General features: G+C 33.2%; 1 protein-coding gene across 1 annotated transcript; it reads left to right on the top strand.

The window, feature by feature from the left end:
- The first annotated feature begins 4,079 nt into the window (after positions 1 to 4,079).
- Positions 4,080 to 8,650, top strand: LOC149569268 (uncharacterized). The gene is made up of 4 exons (XM_089822011.1): positions 4,080 to 4,331; positions 7,394 to 7,605; positions 7,755 to 7,929; positions 8,026 to 8,650. The coding sequence occupies exons 1-4, from the start codon at positions 4,298 to 4,300 to the stop codon at positions 8,226 to 8,228; spliced, it is 624 nt and encodes a 207-aa protein (XP_089678137.1). The 5' UTR covers positions 4,080 to 4,297; the 3' UTR covers positions 8,229 to 8,650.
- Positions 8,651 to 22,234: the final 13,584 nt, after the last annotated feature.

Below are 22,234 nucleotides of genomic sequence, written 5' to 3' on the forward strand. Positions count from 1 at the left end.
TGTAAAATTGAAAGTTCTAAATTCTTTTAAATATACATATATATATTTATATTTTACTTGGAGGATATTGTCTTAATGAAAATTAAATATAACTAAATATAAAATAAACATTATTTATTTTATATATATATATATATATATATATAAAATTATTGTTTTAATAAAATTAAAGAAATCTATATTAAAATAAAATTAATTTATTTAGTACTTTTATTAAAATTGAAATTTGAGATTTGTTTTAAATAATATAAAAAAAAAAATTAATTAAAAAAAATATATATATATATATTATATATTTTGGGTGGGGCAGGGCCACCACTTCCCACGCCCCACACCGTTCCCCACACTGTCGCAGCAGGTGGACGGCAGGCCGGCGGGCCTTTAAAAACGTCGTAAGTATTAATGCGATTTCATTTTTTTTTTTGTTTATTAAATATTATTGTTAATTAATTTAAATTTTATAAAAACTTTAAATTATATTGAAATTATATTGTTTATTAATAATTTTATAAATAAATAAATTATTAAATAAACATCATATGATTCTTTATGTATCATTAATTAATCTTATTTAGGTTTGACTTAATTAGGATTAATTAAATTGAAAATTTGTTTAATCAAATTTAATATTATAACACCGATTTTAATGGAAGCGTAGATTATTATAATCAATAAGGATTATTAATAATTTAATTATTACCTTAGATTGTTTTAGGATTTTTGACTTAAAATCAATTAAGGTTATTTAGGTGTTCCATTTGGAGTTAGGAACAGGATAAGGTTCTATCTGTTTAAAACATACGTGCAACTGGAAATGGAAATCTCACATTAACTCAATAGTATATTATCAATCAAATTGAACTATAAAACTTTCTACTTGAATATAAACACTGAAAACTGAAACCTTATTGTTAAACTCATCTGTATGTTTTCAAATCAACACCAATTGAGAGACTATGACGTTTTCTATATATTGTCTATGCTTTTAGTGTTATGGGGTTGGTTTAGCTTTGACCAGTTAGGATGTTACCAGAGGCTCGGGGTTTGTGAATGTGAGGCTAGGATGATTTGTTCTCGATCTTTTCAAACCAACCAAGGTAATGTGGTAGTATGCTCTATGATGGATGTATTTACTGTTTGTTATTGCTTTCCAGTTTCCTTGTGTAAAGCTGAGGTGTATGTATTTGAGAATACCTAACTTAACCATTTTTGAGTCTCGATCAGTTATATTTGATAACCATTTCTGAGTCTCGATTAGTTATACTGGTATTACTTTCTGGTTGCTCATTAGAGAACCATTGGATTTTGTGACTTATCATTGATGCCTTCAGTTGCTGATAGAGGACTGTCGGGATTACATGATTACTATTCGATGTTATCTGTTGCTCATGAAGAACTGATATAATTTGTGGATTATCTTTTTATGATGTTTTTCAGTTGCTCGTATAGGACTGAGATGGTTTTATTATGATTCTTTGATTTACGAATTCATGAGCTAGGGTAGGTTATCTATGTGTAGAGTCGGGAAGTGGCTTGCAATGGGGGTCGAAGCCCTAAGAGGCTGCCTTGAGAAACCCATTGTAAGTCGTTTTTAATAAGTGAAAACATTTACACTAAATGAGAGAAAATGAACCTAACAAGATAATTGTATGTTCTCTCCCATGCCATGAGTGCTAGTACAGACTAGGATGGGGTAGAGAGAACGCTTGGTTACGACCTTGCATTCCATAGTATGCCTCGTCAGTACGAGAGGATACTAGTGGCCGCAGGATCAGTAGGGACCCGGGATTCCTAAGGGATTGCTCGGGTAACTTCTACATGACTTTTGCGATGACACTTTCCCGCTTGCATGTTAGGTTTCCTACGTGTCTTGTGGTACCTCTGGGATATAGATGTCGATCTTTTTAGGAACCCTTGAGTTAGCATACTTATAGGATTTCCTGGACTTAGAGAGTATTTATGATTATAGGTTTTGTTATCCTATTTGGGACTTGAGACTATCTCCTCAGCGCGGTGGGAGTGGACCATTTAGGTTCCACGCGGTCGGGTGGTAGTGCTTTTACTCTTACCATTGAGATCCGTTCCGTGGTCACCGTGGTTGGAGATTTCGTGATTGGCATTTACCTACACTATGTTCTTGGATTAGTATGATGGATGGTTAGATTTTATGATAGATGTTTTATCATTATGGATGTATGGATGTATCATGTATGGTGAATAGTTTCATATATTTTTACTGTACTTTGTATCATGGATTTGAGGATGTTGTATCTTGATCTTTACATATGTATATTCTTTTAAGCCTTTCATACCCTGTGACATGTACAGTGGATGAATGAGCATTCCGAATTAATTTGCCAAGGAGCATTCGGAACAAATGTATATTATGGACATTGGAGTTTCTGATTATTCTTTTATATGTATGTGATAGTTGTTAGACTTAGAATTAATTAAATTTAAACGTGACTCAACGTCTTGGGATCTTTAAGAAATGTAACTTGCAATGTATGTTTGTCGATGATTACATGTTATTGCTTCCGCTACTATTTGTTTGATGTGTATGTCATACTTTCTTACTTTAAAAAAAAAATGTTTAGCAAACTTAGTGAAACTTTAGGTTAATTCTTTTGGATCCCTTGGCGGGGCGTTACAAAATGTTATATTTTACTTTTAATGTATGTTATATGTTCGTATTAAACTTATATACACAAATTTTAGCATGATAAAATGTACAAGTATTGGGACAGAGTAATCTAAAGATTAGGGGTGGTAATTGACTTGGATAGGTAGGGGGTTCGAAAAATGAGACTATGAACGCTTTTTACTATGAAGCATATAAATGATACCAATTTTGATGGCAAGAAGTCGAAACATTAGTTATAAGTAACTAGTAGTTGCATACTTTTGTGCTTACAACGATAAGTCAATAGGTGCTCGATAATAAAATTATTTTAAAAAATATAATCTTATGTGAAAAAATTAGATTATTAATAAATTTCAATTTAAATAAAATAATATTTACTAAAATCTTTTAAATAGATTAATACATTTTATTTTTAAAAATTCGATTTATCAAATATGTAAAGAATAATTATTTAAAAAATTCCTATCAAAAAATCTATTATGAAAAATTAATAAGAGAAATATTAAAAAATAACATTTTGACAAATATTCTATTGACAAAATAAATTATAGAAACTAAAAAATAATATTTAAAGAAAAATTAAACTAATATAAAAAATAAATTAAAATAATTTAAAAACTAAAACCTAAATCAATTTTAAAAATCAAAAGTTAAATACATAGAGATCGCAACATAAGTTAATGTGGAGATCACAAGTAATTATTTTTTAAATAAATAGGAAAAAAAAAAAGAGAGTTAAAAGTGGAGGTTTAAAATAATCTTATGTGAACGAATTAGATTATTAATAATTTTCATTTTAAATAACATAATATTTTCTAAAATCTTTTGAATAGATTAATAAATATTATTTATTTAAATTTAATTTATCAAATATGAAAAAAATAATTATTTAAAAAAACTCCATCAAAAAATTTATTATGAAAAATTAATAAGAAAAATAAAAATAAAAATATGAAAAAATAAAATCTCTAACAAAATATTCTATTGATTAAATAAATTATAGAAACTTAAAAACAATATTTAAAAAAAAATTAAACTAATATTAAAAAAATTAAAATATAAATAATTTAAAAACTAAAATATAAATAATTTTAAAAACTATAATATTAACTAATGTAGACATACAAGTAATTATTTTTTAAATAAATAAGAAAACAAAAACAATAGTTAAAATTAGAAATAACAAGTACTAAATATCAAAGCAAGAATTAAATGTGAATTGAGAAAGGGAGGATTTTTTCTTGCAGTACACAACTTTGTAGATATCTCGCTTTTCACGTCGGCTGTTTGCCTTTCCCCGAAGGCAGAATAGACTTTTCCTTCCATCTCACGGCGTTTCGTTTTTAAACGTTTGGCAGACGGAATATTCCATAGACGACTCTAGACGGAAAAAGTGCTCGATCTCTATTTAAAGCATGGAAAGGAAGGACGGGGTTCGCAGATAGAGGTTGTGTGTTTCTTGTAATTTCTCAGCGCGAGTGTCATTAATTCTTAGGTTAGATATTTAGGTATATATCTATACTAATCTAGGGTAGATTTCGGTAGATTTGGGTTCTATTCTGGTGATTCGTAGTCCGTTGATCCGGTGCCTGAGGTTGCGAGAGGCTGAATCCTGCTATAATTTGAAGGATATTGGCGTTTCTTCTTTTCAAGATGCCGGGAAACCCAGTCTGTACATTATTCATAGGTAAGCATGACATTCTTTTCTCTGTTTCTCTTTTTGTCTGATCTCTAATTAGCGACAATGTCTTCAGATGGGTTATATTGTTCTCTTTTTTTTTCCGAAATTTCTGTTGCTTAATCGTGAACGCTGTGGAAGTTTTGCTACTAGGTATTTTATGCTTTTCTATAATAGATCTGGAAATGTTAGCAGGGTTTTATCTTTAGCTTTTCGTTTTCCTGATCTTTACCAGCGATTATCTATTAATACCACCTCTCTGGAGCTTAATTGAGATTTTAATATCAGATCCTCTTATGAGATGCTCGATTTCAGATTTTAATCTAATGAGAACACCGCAGCGTTAAATGCGTCTGGTAATGTGTGCTTAGGGTTTGGAATTGGGTTGGAATGCGGTTTTCTTTGAACTCACGTGTGCGTAAGATTTGATTCGAATCAGATTGGGTTTTAATGTAAATTTATGCTTTGTTGAATCCATATATGGTTTGTCTCTTACCTTTTAACACTCTCTACAAGGAGCGTCCACCAATATGCGGTTAGGGTTTTAACAAAATGAGAATGGGTATTTACAGGTTTTTAAAGTCAAAACCGTCTTGTCTGTTTGGTGGGCTCATATTGAACATGACCTTCCTGTACGGCGTGTTTAACCACGGGTTTAATAATTCAGTCGGTTGAACCTATTCTTATTTTAGCACCGTTTAATATTAATTTAAATTTCATTTAATCCTTCAGTGCCTTTTATTTCAATTTGCAAGTCTGAGATTTATTCTGTTGAAACGCCCATCTGAAAATAACCGTTTTATTATTCTCAGAAATTTGGATTCCCATCTGAAATTCGGATAGATTTTGAAAATTCTATTGTTGCCTCTTCAGGTTCTTCTTCATTATCTACCGATTCAAAAATTTTAAAGTAGAACGAATTTCGATAGTTACTTAAAACTAGTCTGCCTTCTTCTAGCATATGTTTGACACATTTTTTTTGGCCATTGAATTTATGAGCGCAAGGTAGCAGAATTAAATTGGTTGCCCTGAATCTGTTCTGTATAACTATTTTGAATCTGTTCTGTATAACTATTTTGGGATATTCATATTTTCAATCATTATAAGATTATAAATTCAATGATCCCATTAATGTTTCATTCTTGACGGCCTCTCGGTTTTTAAATCATTCTGTATGATTTGTTTTCGATCTGGCCGAAGTGGGTATAGAACGCATTTCGGTTAGGTAGATATAGTCTCAATGGTTTTTTGTTTTGGTAATCTCCTCTCTCACTATGGAAAGGGAACAAGAATTCGAAAACGAATTGAATGAAGTACTTGTATACATTTTTTCATATTTAAACTTGGTTCTCTCTCTCTCTCTCTAATTTTTTTTTCTTATGCCATATTTTCTTTTTATTCCATATGTTCCAACTGTTAGATATTTTTTTTTTACTATTAATTTGTTTCTGGATGATATTGATGTCCTATAGTCATTGGTTTGCTGTTCTGCAATGTTTAGAGATTTACACGATTTAGCCGAATTTTGATACATTTCACTAGATTATTTGATCTTGATCTGGATCTACTGTGTCAAAATTGCTTCGTAAACATTCTATGTGTGCTGACAATGAACGGTTCTTCTTGAGTCTACTTCGTTGGCGAGAGAAGTGACGGTAAACCACCCACAGAAAATATTACCTAGCTTGTGATATTCTCTATTTGGGAATTGCCCGAAACCTTATCTCCTCGTGGAGAAGGGGCATTCTTTTGTTTTTGGTTGTCCTGTTCTAGCCATAATGCGAGTCTCGGGTTCATGGCTAAAGATTTTGCTCTATTGAATGGCTAGGAATATTTTTTTTTGTCTTAAGAGGTTCCTATGTTTCATGTTGGTGGACTAGTGTTCTGTGGCACAGAGTTGGATATAGAAGTAATTAATTATATTGATTTATTACGTGTATATGCTCTGTTTTTAAACATAATATATGCCCCAATAGTTTGGGGCATGAGAATTTCATATTAAGATCTATAAATATCATAGCGCCATGGAGTTTCCTCATGAGGGTATGGGTCTAGGAATGGTGAGGGAATGGCGGTGGGGAGACAGTGCTACTAATATACACATATACAAATTAAGTTGAATCGAAGTCTTAAATATAAAATCTGTTGAGGTTAATTGAAATCTTAATTTTAAATTTGTAACATAGTATGCATGTGTGGCTAATGAAAGACAAAATAGTTTTCACGAAGTTAAAAGATTGCAATCAATTAATATGGTGGTTTTGTGATAGGTGTGGCAGAGGTAGTGGTTTTGCTTGTGCCATTGAAGTCTCCGGGTTTTGGAAATGTTCCTGTACAGGGGATTGTGAGTTTTAATTTTTTTTGGGGGATGTGTCCGTAAGCAAGTATGGTGTAAATATGTAGTAAGTATATTTAATATACTTGAATTCATGAAGTTTATTTAATATTGTATGAAATATTTTATTTATTTGAATGTGATAATTATATGCCCTATTGTATGATATGGGAGTGGAGTACAGAAATTATTAAGGTGACGCTTGCCTTGAGTTTCTAAGGATTGGAAATAGATTGTCAGTTTTGTAAAGAGCCTTGTAACATTGGTGCTGCGTTAGACTGGAGTACGATGTCTTTAGTATGTTTTATTTATACTTTATTTGAATTTGAATGTGATAATTATATGCAGTTATCGTATATCGGAGTTTAGTGCAGAAAGTTTTAAGTACTATGCTTAAAAAAGAGGCACAATTGTCTGCATTTGATGCATTACTTATTGTTCTGTATTATGTGATGGTCAGCATGTTAAACAAGAATAAGGGGCATTGCAGTGTAAAGGAATTTGACCATGTTATGTCAGTTTTGTAAAGAGCCTTCTAACAGTAGTGCTGTGTTAGACTAGAGTACGATGTCTTTAGGTTTTCTTATTTTAATATAGATTCTGTTTTCACAAATTTATGTTCATTTTAATCTGAATTTGTTTTTGTTTTATCTGTTTTTTTCCGGCAATTATACGTGTTGTTTGATTCCAACGATGTATTTAAAGGTTTCTAATTTTATTTCTATTCATACTTTAGGAAATCTGGATGAGAAAGTGGATGAGAGGGTCCTATACGAAATTCTAATTCAGGCAGGACCTGTTGTTGACCTCTATATTCCGAGAGATAAAGAGACAAATCGACACAAGGGTTATGGCTTTGCAGAGTACGAGACAGAAGACATTGCTCAATATGCAATAAAGTTGTTTTCAGGATTGGTTTGCCTCAACAACAGGACTCTTCGTTTTGCGGTTTGTATTTCTGCCAAGTTCTTTATGCCTTACGCTCCGTTTGTTGTTGAATTATTTTAAGATGGTTAGCATATGTTTTTCTGGCCAATTGTTTTGACATTTATTGGTTAGTAAATTAAGCTTACAAGATACTTCTTTTAATTGAGTAGATATCGGGACAGGATAAAGCATCTCCTACTCAGATAGCTGTAAAACCACCCCTTGCCATTCAGACACCTCCAGCATTTGGGAAGCAAAAGCTTCCTCCCTCCCCTTACTCGCCTGCGGAGATGTTATCTTCAAGACATTCATCTTACCTATCTCCTGTGGCAAGCTACCCATCAGGTATGTTAGTAATCATTCATAGCTAATGCAGGACATTTTTAATGAATTTAAGTGATAGCTTGAATTCTCATTCTTATTATATTGTTTGCCCTACAGCTTATAATAGTCGTGGAGCTATAAAAAATGGCTATAACTCGGAGAAATTTTCACCACAATCACAACCACCATACTATAACAATTCAAATGTTGTTGAGGCAAACAGGTTAGATTCTTGCCTGTCATCAATCCATCATATGGGTCATAGATCTGCTGTCCATGGTTCATCTTCTGGATATGCATATGCACATCCTTCCTATTAGCTTTAGCAGGTTGGCCCACGTGTCTGTACCCTATGTATCATATGTCAGGAGGGAAAATTTTAAATTTTCCACGAGGAAGGTTCAGTCCCTTTACACCCTGTATTATGGTAGTGATCTATTTCTTTTTTCCTTTTCTGGTGTGAGGGACTAATTTATTAACTCATAGCGTTTTCACAAGATTAGAGCCCTTGTTTTGTGTTTTTGCAAAGATTAGAGCTCAGTTTTGTTGAAAATTGTAGGCAGTTTCTAAAACCTCTGTAGCATATATGCTAAATTTATCAGGTATCTGAGGCTTCAGCTTCAGGGCGATAGCTGCCTCTTATACTGAATAGTACTTCCCGTTTGAACCAAGCTGTATAAGTATCGCATCTATCTTAGAGCTCTTTAATCAATTGAATTTTGTGTCATTTTTTAACGTCAAATATATTTACTTTATTGTTAACCTGTTTTGGTATCCCGGATGCTTAAACTCAATATATTTTAGTTAAGAGCTGCTAAGGTTGTGCAGAGCCTAATTAATGGTTGAGTCGGCCATGTTTGCGAACTATTAGTTTGAAGCATGTGTTGAAATATAGTTTTCACTAAGTTGCAGTAATATCTCTATATAAAATTGAAGTTAATACTATATTTACTTGATTGTTTACATACTCACCTTTTGAACAAGCCATTGTGTATGATTACTGTTGCTTATTCTTTATTGATTTTGGTGCACTGGATGTTATATGTTATGAGTCTAAATTATGTTTAATTGGAAAATCTATATTTATAAGCAAAAACGTTTTTGGGGTCATGTATGTTTATGCCGTTTCAGGGTTGAATCCCTCTTCTTTTAATTTTCTTGGGTTGTGTATAAGCTTGCAAAAGTATTTTCATTTTGGTTTGGGAGTGCCTGAAGTATCCACTGATTTAAGTGGGTTCTTTTTATCTATGAGTATCATGCCTTTGTTTCAACAAATTTAGAATTTTCGAGTCTTTTGCCGATGGTTGTTGATATGGAGCATGTTTTGCCATCTACGAGTCTGTACAGTATATAATATACAGAAAAGGGTACGAAGGAGGAAAATTGTCATCGAACTCCTTATTGGAAATTTTAATTTATAGTAAGTGCTGCAAGATCATGAATTATATTACTGTGTAAAATCAATTTTTGGTATATAAAATTTGGAAGAATAATTATTTATTTATGTATATAAGCTCTTTTATGTGTTGCACAAGCTTCAATTATAGAGTAATATAATATTTTTAAATATACATATATATTATTAGTTTTAAAAATATTTATTTATAATTGCTCTCCCTTGAAATGCTACTTAAGATGATATTTTTAGGGTAAACCTATAAGTTATTATGGTTTTAGTTTTGAAGTCCCAATTTTGAATAAACATTTGGTGTTAAGAATTAAACGTTTATTTTATGAATTTATGAATTTCTGTTTGCATTTATTTGATTGTTTGACGATGTCCTTGTGTGGATTAGATAAAATAGTTGTGATTAGGACTTCTTTTAGGGTCCAATTGAAATTGGAATAGGGAAAAGTGTCTCAGGATGACACAACTAGGTTGTGTTTCAGAAGTGTTAATATCATTTTGGATTACATTGGTTTGGGAGATGAACTTCACCAAGATAGAATCTTCTAGACATGGAGTTGGGATAGAGTGATTTAGTATGGGGATTTATAGTGCTTGCAAGTCGTTGACGGTTGGGCATGGGAAGATCACAAAGAGAGGTGTCCCATGAGCCTTTCAGAGATGGGCTTATTTGTTTGGCAAAATCCATTCAAGGAGAAGGGTAAGAAATTAGTGATGTGTAAGACAGTGAAGTTTTTGAGACATCTCAACTTGGTATTATAGAGGTAAACAAGTTGGAAATAATGCCACATATTGCAGAGCAATGAGACATGCCTTTGATAATCAATGCATTCCCTATTGCTTTTTGCCAACATGTGATTGATTTAGCACATTAGGAGATTGACTTAGTGGATGTTTATTCAGGCTTCATTAGGTTCAATAATGATCATCATAGAGATGATTTTGTGGAAACCTGGGATGGACTTGAGTCACATTATTTCGAGGATGTGGTAGGCCTTGGAGAGATTTCTCAATAAGGAGGGTGCATGAAAGATTCGAAGATTCGAAGATCTTGACATAATGCACAAGTTACCTTGTTAGAGACAATGAACTTGGTAAAGTTTGTTTGCTCAAATGGCTCAAGCAAGTCCATTGGGGTCTTCATACTTGGGCGAGGCATTGAGTATGAAGTTGACTTGCTTGACACTTGAACAAGGGCATGATGCGTCTCATGGTGGGGTTTCTCTAACATTGGATTAGAGCACTTAATGAGTAGTGACCTTGAAGATTCCAACAATTATGACCTTAAGCGGTTAACTTGGTTGGAGATTTTAACATGGCACACCCTAGCTAACTTTTAATTAAGGAGCTTAATCCTAATGGATTGGGCAACATCTAGTTGGGAATCTACTCAAGCAACCTTCTATATAAGAAGCATTGCATATTTGCTTGAGGGTAGACAAATCAGAGTGATTGTAGTCTTTGGTGCAAGGAGTAGAGGAGGAGCACAAAAGTGTGAGGAGTTGACAACCATTGTTGGTTGAACTATCTTGACAGTTGACCACATTCAGTTGGCTTGCTTTTGGAGACATTTGGATTTTGAACTTAGTGTTCATTTGTAATAAGGGATTGCTAAGCTTGTTTGACACAAATCCACAATAGGGACGATTTGTGTTTGTGAACGCAACATCCTATCCATTGTCGCTTGTAATTTGGTTTGCACTTAATATATTGGATATTAGAGGAATTACCTCACCATACATTTTGGTGTATGTTATTGCTTTTGGCACCATTTCACATATCTTGCTAGATTAAACTGTTTGCATACAATTGGAAGTGATGAGAATTGATAAGTAGACATTTTGCAGCGGCATATAGGTGGCGTAGTTTGATAGCCCACATGTGCACTAGGCTTGCATACTTATTTTGCTCGAGATAGCTAGTGTCACACAACTCACATGTGCGCTAGGCTTGCATACTTATTTTGCTTGAGATAGCTAGTGTCACACAAACATCTCCCAAAGTTCGTGACAAGTTTAAAAACTTAAGGGTTCATTTCATTCAATTTTGGGTAATCATCATTATACTAACACCTTAAGTCATAAGTATTGTAACAATGTTGTGAAAAGAATTGGACATCAAATTAATAAGTGTAGGTATCAAGTCAACAACTCCCATCACAACTATTATAATGTAGTCAAGTACTAGGTCCTCCTCCCTCCCTTATTTGAGGGTCTTTGTGGTGGGTTTTGGATGAACCTTTTAAAATGACACTTTTAGACTACCTCATACTAGTGCTAAAGAAAGTTTCATAAATGCATGAAAGTGGAAATGTTAATTTTGAGTTCTTCACTCACCTACGAAGGTTCATTAAATAAATTGACAAATTTTGACACATAGATTAGGAAATGTAGGTGCTCAAAATTAGGCTTAGTCCTCATGCATAGTTCTATAAAAGGGATTGGCCCTATAGATGGCAAGATAAGATAATTTTATAAATGTCCAACAAAAGACCTCATCTTGGGTCTATGGGATTGGAAGTTTAGAACCAAGAAGATAGTGGACAAACGAAGCATCAAACGATGTCCACAAAAGAACAAGCACAATAAAGGAAGAAGAAAGTAGGAGACATCACATAAAAGATTAGGTATTTGTCTTCAAAAGAGAAAAAATCCAACGACTGATATGGTCGATGGCTACTAGGGGCCTTAGTGTAGCTAAGTGTTGCAAGAGAAGTGCAATTGGTGAAGAGGTCCAGTGTGGGGTCTCGTTGATTTGGAATGGTCCGTGTTGGGGAAATTGCATGGTCGCTTCACAACTCGAGTGGAGCTGTGGGTGAGAAGGTCGTGATAAGCTATGCTTGGGTCTGACTTGTGGGGAATGATAGTTGTAAAGTATGGTTTCGAAGATGTAAGGACTTAAAGAGATTGCAATGCAATGTTGATCTGTATACTTGAATTTTTTTAAGAAGGATCTACAATCTCTAAATAGAGAAAAAAATCTCCCTCTAATCTCGTAGTATATGGGGCATCTAAAAAGGAAATGGATCTCAAAATTTACCTCTACAAAGGTACAAAGTCTACAAGCTTGATACTTCATGATTTGGAATGGTCCATGTTGGGGAAATTGCATGGTCGCTTCACAACTCGAGTGGAGCTGTGGGTGAGAAGGAGGTTGTGATAAGCTATGCTTGGGTCTGACTTGTGGGGAATGATAGTTGTAAAGTATGGTTTCGAAGATGTAAGGACTTAAAGAGATTGCAATGCAATGTTGATTTGTATACTTGAATTTTTTTAAGAAGGATCTACAATCTCTAAATAGAGAAAAAAATCTCCCTCTAATCTCGTAGTATATGGGGCATCTAAAAAGGAAATGGATCTCAAAATTTACCTCTACAAAGGTACAAAGTCTACAAGCTTGATACTCTAGCAATATGGTGATCGACTGGGATTTGGAGTATGTGCGAGCCCACCTTGAAGGAACCAAGGGAGATAGGTAGGGCACGTGTCCAATGTCTCTGTAAGTAGTTAGGGCGTACAATAATCCCATCTCGAATATCTAAGAAGTGCTCAGCATAGAATGCCATCCTTGAACGTGGACCCCTTGGAGGGTCAACTTAGGTTTGTATAATATACTACATGTAGATGTCAAGTTTGACATGCTCGTTCAACTCCTATTGAGAGGGGAGGAGATGAGCAAGAGCGTCCAATGAGAACTGGAAGGGAGAGAGATCGTCAATGTCAATCCCTATCAATCTCAACGAGATAGTAGCATGAGTATACCAACAATGGGCTCTAGTGGTTGGATTAGAGTTTGCAATAGCAACTGAAGAGTAGTAGGCTAAGTAAGGGTATCTATGTTGGCCTTCAACCAAGTTTGCAAAGCTATGAAGACGATGGAGAAACTAGATCATGTCAAAAATGGTTGCAAGCTTGAATGGGTGGGCTCCAAACTTTGCCAAAATAACATTGTGGGGGGTAGGTCTATGACATCTGATAATATGATGGAGGAGTTGACTCTGGGTGCGTTCGATCATGACCCAATCTTAGTCCAAATGGGAAGGCCCCTATATCGTCAAACCATAAAGCACTATGGGTCTTACTAAGGAATCTAGGATGGATAGCGTAGACGATGTGTCCTGAAAATGGAGTTTGTAAGCATTGTCTCTCAAGCATGGCAAAGGGAACACAACCCTTTGTTGATTCGAGGCTGAATGGTTGATCTTAGCGAAAATGGGATCCAAAAAATTGAACCTTAAGGTATGTGTAAGATGTAATTTCCACTTCTCGATCCTATAAGTGAAAATGGAGATGTGAGGTCTTCAAACTGTTGAAGACAATAACACGAGTCTTCTCTAGGTTCATGACCAACTTTCTTATGTCACAAAAAGATGCAAGTCTATTCGAAAGCCTTTGATGACCCTAAGGAGAAGAAGCAAAAAGAACCACATTGTCAACAAAGAGAAGGATGGAGATCAATACGTGGTGTACATGACAATGGTTAGTTGGAAGCGAGGAATCACTGCAAAAGGCCTTAAGTTGATAAGTGTAGATTTTGAACAAGGTGGGGGAGAGAGGGCAACCCTACTTCACACCAATGGTGCTCTAGAGAGGGTTGAAGAGGCCTTTGATGGTCCTGAGTCTACCAACCACTGTCTCATATAACCCTCGTGATCATTGTTAGTAAGATCATAGAAATACCAATGTCTCTGTATCTGAAAAAGGCTTGGCCTGGGATGTCATGTTGTATACAACATGGAGACATGGGAGGCAAGGAGGCGAAGGTTGGAGGTGCACAGGGGTTGGGGCAAAACGAGAGGAGGTTCCCGTTTGTGGAACAATTTGTGGAGTGGGTGGTCTTATGAATGTAAAATTTTGGCTCATTTTAAAATAATCTCTTTAATAATATTTTAAAATAAGATTATTAGTATAATTTTTATTTTTATTAATTATAAATAAATAATTTTTATAAATGTATTTTTAATATAAATTTTATTAGCATTATAGATGAGGAGTTCCAATAAAAAAATTGGTGGGGCAAAAAGAGAGGAGGTTCCCATTTGTGGAGTGGGTGATCTTATGAATGTAAATTTTTTGCTCATTTTAGAACAATCTCTTCAATATTATTTTAAAATAAAAATATTAGCATAATCTTTATAAATATATTTGGAAACAAGATTATAAGCAAACTTAGAAAAGAGATGGAAATATGAGAAGGCTTGGACCTTTTCATAATAAGCAATTGTTGCTTATTTCTAGCACTCTCTTTTTTCTTACAATTTATTTTCAATTCCTATATAATAGTTGTTTACTAGTATAGGAAAAAAACCAATTTATCTTTTTTGTGAGATTAAAAGTTTGCATGAGAATATTTAGACGACTTAAACTCAAGTTGAAATTGCACTAAAAATATGTGTATGGGGATCTAAGGTGAGTGTTGTTGTGGAGCATGTAAGTGTCATCTTAAAGTTCAACATTAATTCAAATTAAAAAAATCCTTTATTACTAAATATAATTGTGCATCAATACAACTATAGTTGGATATCTCAAAAGCATGATGAGTTATAGGAGGATTATAGTTAAAGAGTGTTCTAGCACAAGAACCTACTCTTGATAGGTTTTTTTTAATAATCCATTCTGTTATTTCCTTCATGCTATAACACTTGTTATATTGTTGTCGTTATTTCACATTAACCCTTTTGGCTAATATAATCATGATAATGATTGTACATATGAACATCGACAAAGTGTTAAGAATGAGTATATTCAAATATTGGTAGAATCTTTTTATTATGAGTGGTAATAAATCATTCATCATAAAGGTTATAAACCCTTGTGAACATCGTTAGTTCTTATTGTACATATGAACATTGAGAAAGTGAATGAAAATATTCAAATATTGTTAAAATCTTGTAATTATTGAGAAATGATAAATCATTCATCATAAATATAATAATACCCTTGAGAACATGTTTAAATGAATAAGAGTAAAAATATATAAACAAAGATGAGTTTATGTAAAATTCTAAAATTGCATGTTCCTTTGTGACAAGGGGGCATGACATAGGCTTTTGCATAGAAAATAGGTTGTCTTGCATGCTAAACAAGATAAGTTTTTATTGTTGGTTTTATTATGAATACAAAGTAATTTGCAATTCAACATACAACTTTTGAAGATTTTATGATTCATCACTGGTCTAGCGGGATTTTATTATATTCTATGTTTAACTTACTTATTGTTCAATTTTTGATTGACAATCATTATTTATTTAAACAAATGGCATGTGTCTTTTTAATGGTTACAAAGTAATTTGCAACTCAACATATGAATTTTGGAGATTATATGATTCATCAATTGTCTAATGAGATTTGCAATGGTAGAAACTATAACACGTTTTGCACGGGGGATTGCATTTGAAATAGATTTGTAGATTTCATGACCATGATGCATCATTGGTTAGCAATTGGGGTGGTAATTTGTTATATTACTATTTGACTATAGCATGTCTCTTTTGTTAGTGAGAGGCTTGTAGACTACATAAGTAGTTGTGTGTTAATCAAGAGAACCTTAAATCATAATTTGGTATAGTTGATTACTTGGTTAGTTTTATATTTTTCTAGGGTTTTGGGGGAATTGTTTCCAAGGTAATTGGTCAACTAAAAAGAGAATTTGTTATATTACTATTTGACTATAGCATGTCAATTTCGTTAGTGAGAGGCTTGTGAAATACATAAGTTGTTTGTGTGTTAATCAAGAAAACCTTTAATCATAATTGTGGTAGATTTTATGATTCCTTTAAGCTTATATATGGTAGTGTGTTGATGGCAACGCTGCCCTAAAATACTACAGGTGGGTAGTAAAACATTACACCTTGATATTAGTGTTTGATTTTTCGTTCAAACCCCATTTTGTTGATGTGTGATAAATTGTTGCAACTTTTTTAATTTTTTGTTAAATTTCAAATGTTATATAACAGTCATTAGTCCTTAACATACGCGTTCGGTTTACATCGAGAAATTATGATACTTTGTGTTGTTCTTAGTATATTAGGGGGTGGTGGTCTGAATGGTGTAATACTGTTTTTAGAGTTTTAACTAAATTATAGGGTACATCTTATTTGTTTTTGTCCTATTGAACTTGCGATTTAGATTAGACACAAACAATTGATTCATAGCTCAACTTGGTAGAGCCTTCGCGTCTGCGAAGTGATATGGGTTCGAATCCCATTGAATGCTATACAAATCATGTTGGTGAGAACTATGCTTATAAATATTATGTTACCTCTTTAGTTAGTGTTATTAGATTTTGATTGGTTGGTTTAAGTTCAAAGAATGTGCTTTATGTTTTAGCGAGAGACATGCATTTTCATCTCTCCTTTTTGACTAATATTGGTGGATTATATTGGAAGTTATATTATATTTTATTATACCATTTAGAATTGTTTGAATCCCATTGAATGCTTTATGAATCATGTTGGTGAGAACTATGCTTATAAATTTTGTGTTACCTCTTTAGTTAGTGTTATGAGATTTTGATTGGTTGGTTTAAGTTCAAAGAATGCGCTTTATGTTTTGGCAAGAGACATACATTTTGCATCTATCCTTTTTAACAAATATTGGTGGATTATATTGGAAGTTATAATATTTTTTATTATCCCATTTTAAATTTAATATATCACAAATATGGTATGTAAAATTACATAAGTTATCTTGTGTTAATCAAGAAAACCTTAAATCATAACTTGGTATAGTTTGATTATTTGGTTAGTTTGGTTAGTTCTATATTTTCCTAGGGTTTTGGGGGAATTGTTTCCAAGGTAATTGGTCAAGTAAAAAGATATTTGGTTATATTACTATTTGACTATAACATGTCAATTTCGTTAGTGAGAGGCTTGCAAACTACATAAGTTGTTCGTGTGTTAATCAAGAAAACCTTTAATCATAATTTGGTAGATCTTATGATTCCTTTAAACTTATGGCAATGCTGCCCTAGAATACTATAGGTTGGTAGTAAAACATTACACCTTGATAGTGGCGTTCAATTTTTTGTTCAAGCCCCATTTTGTGATGTGCAATAAATTGTTGCAACTTTTTAAATTTTTTGTTAAATTTCAAATGTTATATAGCAGTCATTAGTCATTAACATACTTGGTTTATACTTACTACGAAATTGTGATACTTTGTGGTGTTCTTAGTATAGGGGGTGGTGGTCTGAATGGTGTAATATTGCCGTTAGAGTTTCAACTAAATTGTAGGGTACATCTTATTTGTTTTTGTCCTATTGAGCTTGCGATTTAGATTAGACACAAACAATTGCTTCATAGCTCAACTTGGTAGAGCCTTCGTGTGTGTGAAGTGATATGGGTTTGAATCCCATTGAATGCTATACAAATCATGTTGGTGAGAACTATGTTTATAAATTTTGTGTTACCTCTTTAGTTAGTGTCATGAGATTTTGATTGGTCGGTTTAAGTTCAAAGAATGTGCTTTATGTTTAAGTGAGAATACATTTTCATCTCTCCTTTTTAACAAATATTGATGGATTATATTAGAAGATATATAATATTTTTTATTATCCCATCAAAAATTTAATATATTAAAAATATAGTATAAATTGTTATTAATTTATAATATTGTAATTAATATAAAATTGTTATCAACGTATGATTATGTTATTATATTTTCTTTGTCTTTTTGAGATTAGTAGACTCATGTTATTGCACGAACAATTGTGATCCCATTTTAAGAATATTGCATTAATAATGCATAAGAAATTATTTTTCAAATCTAATCTCTGCCACAAAACATCATGAGACAACCTATTTCTCAAATCTAACTTGTGTTAAATACCATCACACTTTCAATTATATATTTTCCATTAGTTATATTTCATGGTTAATTTGAAAATTGGGATTTATCTTAGGCATGATAAAAAGTTATAGCTTCAGTTGTTCCTTCTTGAAAGGTCGCCCTAACCAATTCACTCTCTCCACTTTGGCCTAAAATTTGGATTAGAGGTTAATTATAGTATGTTATTTTTGGATTGCTAGTCTTTTATAAGTCATTATCCCTTCTCCTTTGACCTAGTTTCTTCATCCATCTTCCATAATTTCATAATCATCTTCTAAATCCCCACTATGGATGATTGAATTCACCTTGTGCCCAAATAGCCATAGAGCCAAGTGGATCATTTTTCTTTTGAACTTAATTAAAGTGGAAAGAGGCCTAACCTTCCTAGTTTGTCAATACAAGCTATTGAACCCTATTTTGCCAAATTATAGTGACACAATAGATTGCAATTTCCTTTGTAGTTTGCAGATTATAGGTTGTTAACTAGTAAATCTATTTTGATAGATGTAGAGTTGATTTAAATTGATTTGCTTTGAGGTTGGTCATCTCTTTTAACATCATATCGTTAACAAATTTCTAATGTGTAGATTGTTCCACATTTTTAGGTATTTTGATGTCCCTCTATAAATTGTTTTCATTGTTGGATTTTACTAATTTGCTTGAAGCATGTAGTATTACTTTAATTAGAAGTTGTGGTATGAGGTCCTCTTCCCTTAGCCCACATAAGTTAAGCAAGTTGCAAGAGTTATTGTTTTTGATTAAGGATAAAACATATTTTGAAAGGATTTGAAACCTTTTATAAAATGGACACAAATATTCTATGAAAGCCGATATACATCCAAAAAGTAATGAAAGGATTAGTGGAAAATTAGAGGAAACTTCAGCCCACCTACAACCAAAGGCCTATAAGATTTACCTTTATCCTTGCCCTTGTTTGAACTAAAATCATGTCAAAAGAAGGCTTGAGAGTTAAATTTTTTTTTTCACTTTTGAGCATGAAGGCCTATAAGATTTACCTTTATCCTTGCCCTTGTTTGAACTAAAATCATTTCAAAAGAAGGCTTGAGAGTTAATTTTTTTTTTTCACTATTGAGCATGTCATTGTTGAGATGCTTCCAAAGGTCCATTCTAGTCGTTCATTGCTAAAACTAAAGGCTTTCGAAGTCTCCCTATGCTTCGCTAATGTCCAACTTAAGAAGCATAGCCAATTTTGACCCCATTTAGCCCATTGTCGATAATCGCTCTGAGAAACTTTCAATGGGTTGGATTCTTGTTTTGGGCTAACCCTTCCACTAAGGTTGGCAACTAATATTTATGTGTTCGCTCGGTTTCTCTATTGACCAAGTGAACTTGATTTATTCTTGGTCAGCTCTCATGTTTTCATGGGCTATCTACCCATCTTCTCAAAAGCATGAGATGCTGCCACGTGTTGCTATCCTGACATTTCCTCATATTGCAGTGTCTTCGTGAGACTTTGAGGTTCACAATTGCGCCACGTATGCTAAGCATTCCAAAGAAGTTGGCTCCAGTGGGTCTGTAGGTGACAATCTTGTTCGCAATTGGTCCACGAACTCCATGTCAGTAGTTGGCAAGGTTCAAAGTTTCATACGCATGTAGATGAGATGTTGGCACACATTGCCATTTCAACATTTCTTCATGCTGTAGAGTCTTTGCAAGGCTCTGAAGTCCAGAATTGTGCCACATGGTGGAGGGTCTCATCTCCAACACTTAGGTTAACCCAACATGCATTTTGCAGATTAAAGACGAAGATTCAATGGAAGATTATAAGATCACCGTCCGTTTTGTCAAATGACAAGGTGCACGATGCTACCACGTGTTGCCATTCTAGTGTTTCCTCACACTTGTTCTTTTAACATGCTCTGAAGCCTGGAATTGTGCGACAACTGTTGGATTTGGCTCATCTTGGAGTCTCCTCACTACATCTTAGTCGTCTGTTGGAAATAAAGCTCATCTTGGTCGATGAGTTGTTTTAATCTCTCGTTAAGAGAGATTCTCTCGCATCTCGGCCGTCCATCTTGAGGGGAAGATCTGCATTGACGACTGCATTTTAATCTCTTGTTGGGGAGATTTCCCATAGTATTTGAACCACCCGTTTCAAAGAGAAGACCTTCATCGACGACCAACATTTTCTTTTAGAGATAACAAATTCCCCCCTGCGGTCAACCCTACATGTTGCAGGCGAATAACACGTCCTGTTATCTTTCCCCTCAGTTTTCTTTGTCCATGGCACGCCATCAGGGCCAATTATTCAATGCCCAACAACTTCTTGGGCCTTGTTTTTGCGACACCATTGCACTCCATGCCTCTTTAATGCATGGAATGATCATATTCTCGATGATTTGTTCTCTTATGGCTAGGTGCACTCATTTTTCGTTCTTCCCGTCACTTCCAACATCAAATTGCACTCCACGATCAGATTTCTTTCTAATTTTCAGTTATTGCTTTCCTCTACATCTTAACTCCACCTGATTGGGGTTTGAACTACATAGTTAATCAGAGTTATTGTAATGTCCCACCATGTGACCCAAAAGAAGTTAACCTAAAGTTTTACTAAGTTGGTCAATTTTTTTTTTTAAACACTTAAAGATAATAACTTAACAACAACAGTATTAACATAGCGAAAGCAATTAACATTCACATAAACACATACCATAAAATAGATTACAATTGTTAAGGATCCCATGACATTGAATGACATTTAAGTTGAATTAATAATAAATCTAATATATAATAAATCTACATCAAATAATAATATACCAATATGAATCCATTTAAATAATATACAATTATATATTATGCTACTTGGCAATAAATATAATGCACAATCATCCACTGTACATGTCACATGGTATGAAAGGTTGAAATAAATTACATCATCTCTTAAGATCTTATGAAATCAAATACAATACAATAGTACAACCATCCATCATAGAAATACACGAACATATAGAAAGGAACATCAACATAAACACATCTAGCAGTGAACAGTATGAGAAAAAGCACTACACCTGACCTCGTGGAACCTAAATGACCCACTCCCACCGTGCCGAGGAGATAGTTTCAAGTCCCACACAGGATAAGTTATCTTGTGTTAATCAAGAAAACCTTAAATCATAATTTGGTATAGTTTGATTATTTGGTTAGTTTTATATTTTCCTAGGGTTTTGGGGGAATTGTTTCCAAGGTAATTGGTCAAGTAAAAAGATATTTGGTTATATTACTATTTGACTATAACATGTCAATTTCATTAGTGAGAGGCTTGCAAACTACATAAGTTGTTCGTGTTAATCAAGAAAACCTTTAATCATAATTTGGTAGATTTTATGATTCCTTTAAACTTATGGCAATGCTGCCCTAGAATACTATAGGTTGGTAGTAAAACATTACACCTTGATAGTGGCGTTCAATTTTTTGTTCAAGCCCCATTTTGTGATGTGCAATAAATTGTTGCAACTTTTTAAATTTTTTGTTAAATTTCAAATGTTATATAGCAGTCATTAGTCATTAACATACTTGGTTTATACTTACTATGAAATTGTGATACTTTGTGGTGTTCTTAGTATAGGGGGTGGTGGTCTGAATGGTGTAATATTGCTGTTAGAGTTTCAACTAAATTGTAGGGCACATCTTATTTGTTTTTATCCTATTGAGCTTGCGATTTAGATTAGACACAAACAATTGCTTCATAGCTCAACTTGGTAGAGCCTTCGTTTGTGTGAAGTGATATGGGTTCGAATCCCATTGAATGCTATACAAATCATGTTGGTGAGAACTATGTTTATAAATTTTGTGTTACCTCTTTAGTTAGTGTCATGAGATTTTGATTGGTCGGTTTAAGTTCAAAGAATGTGCTTCATGTTTCAGTGAGAATACATTTTCATCTCTCCTTTTTAACAAATATTGATGGATTATATTAGAAGATATATAATATTTTTTATTATCCCATTAAAAATTTAATATATCAAAAATATAGTATAAATTGTTATTAATTTATAATATTGTAATTAATATAAAATTTTTATCAACTTATGATTATGTTATTATATTTTCTCTGTCTTTTTGAGACTAG

The sequence above is a fragment of the Cupressus sempervirens genome, chromosome 3, assembly GCF_028749045.1.
Source record: "Cupressus sempervirens isolate cs-2001-9-10 chromosome 3, ASM2874904v1, whole genome shotgun sequence".
Taxonomy (NCBI): domain Eukaryota; kingdom Viridiplantae; phylum Streptophyta; class Pinopsida; order Cupressales; family Cupressaceae; genus Cupressus; species Cupressus sempervirens.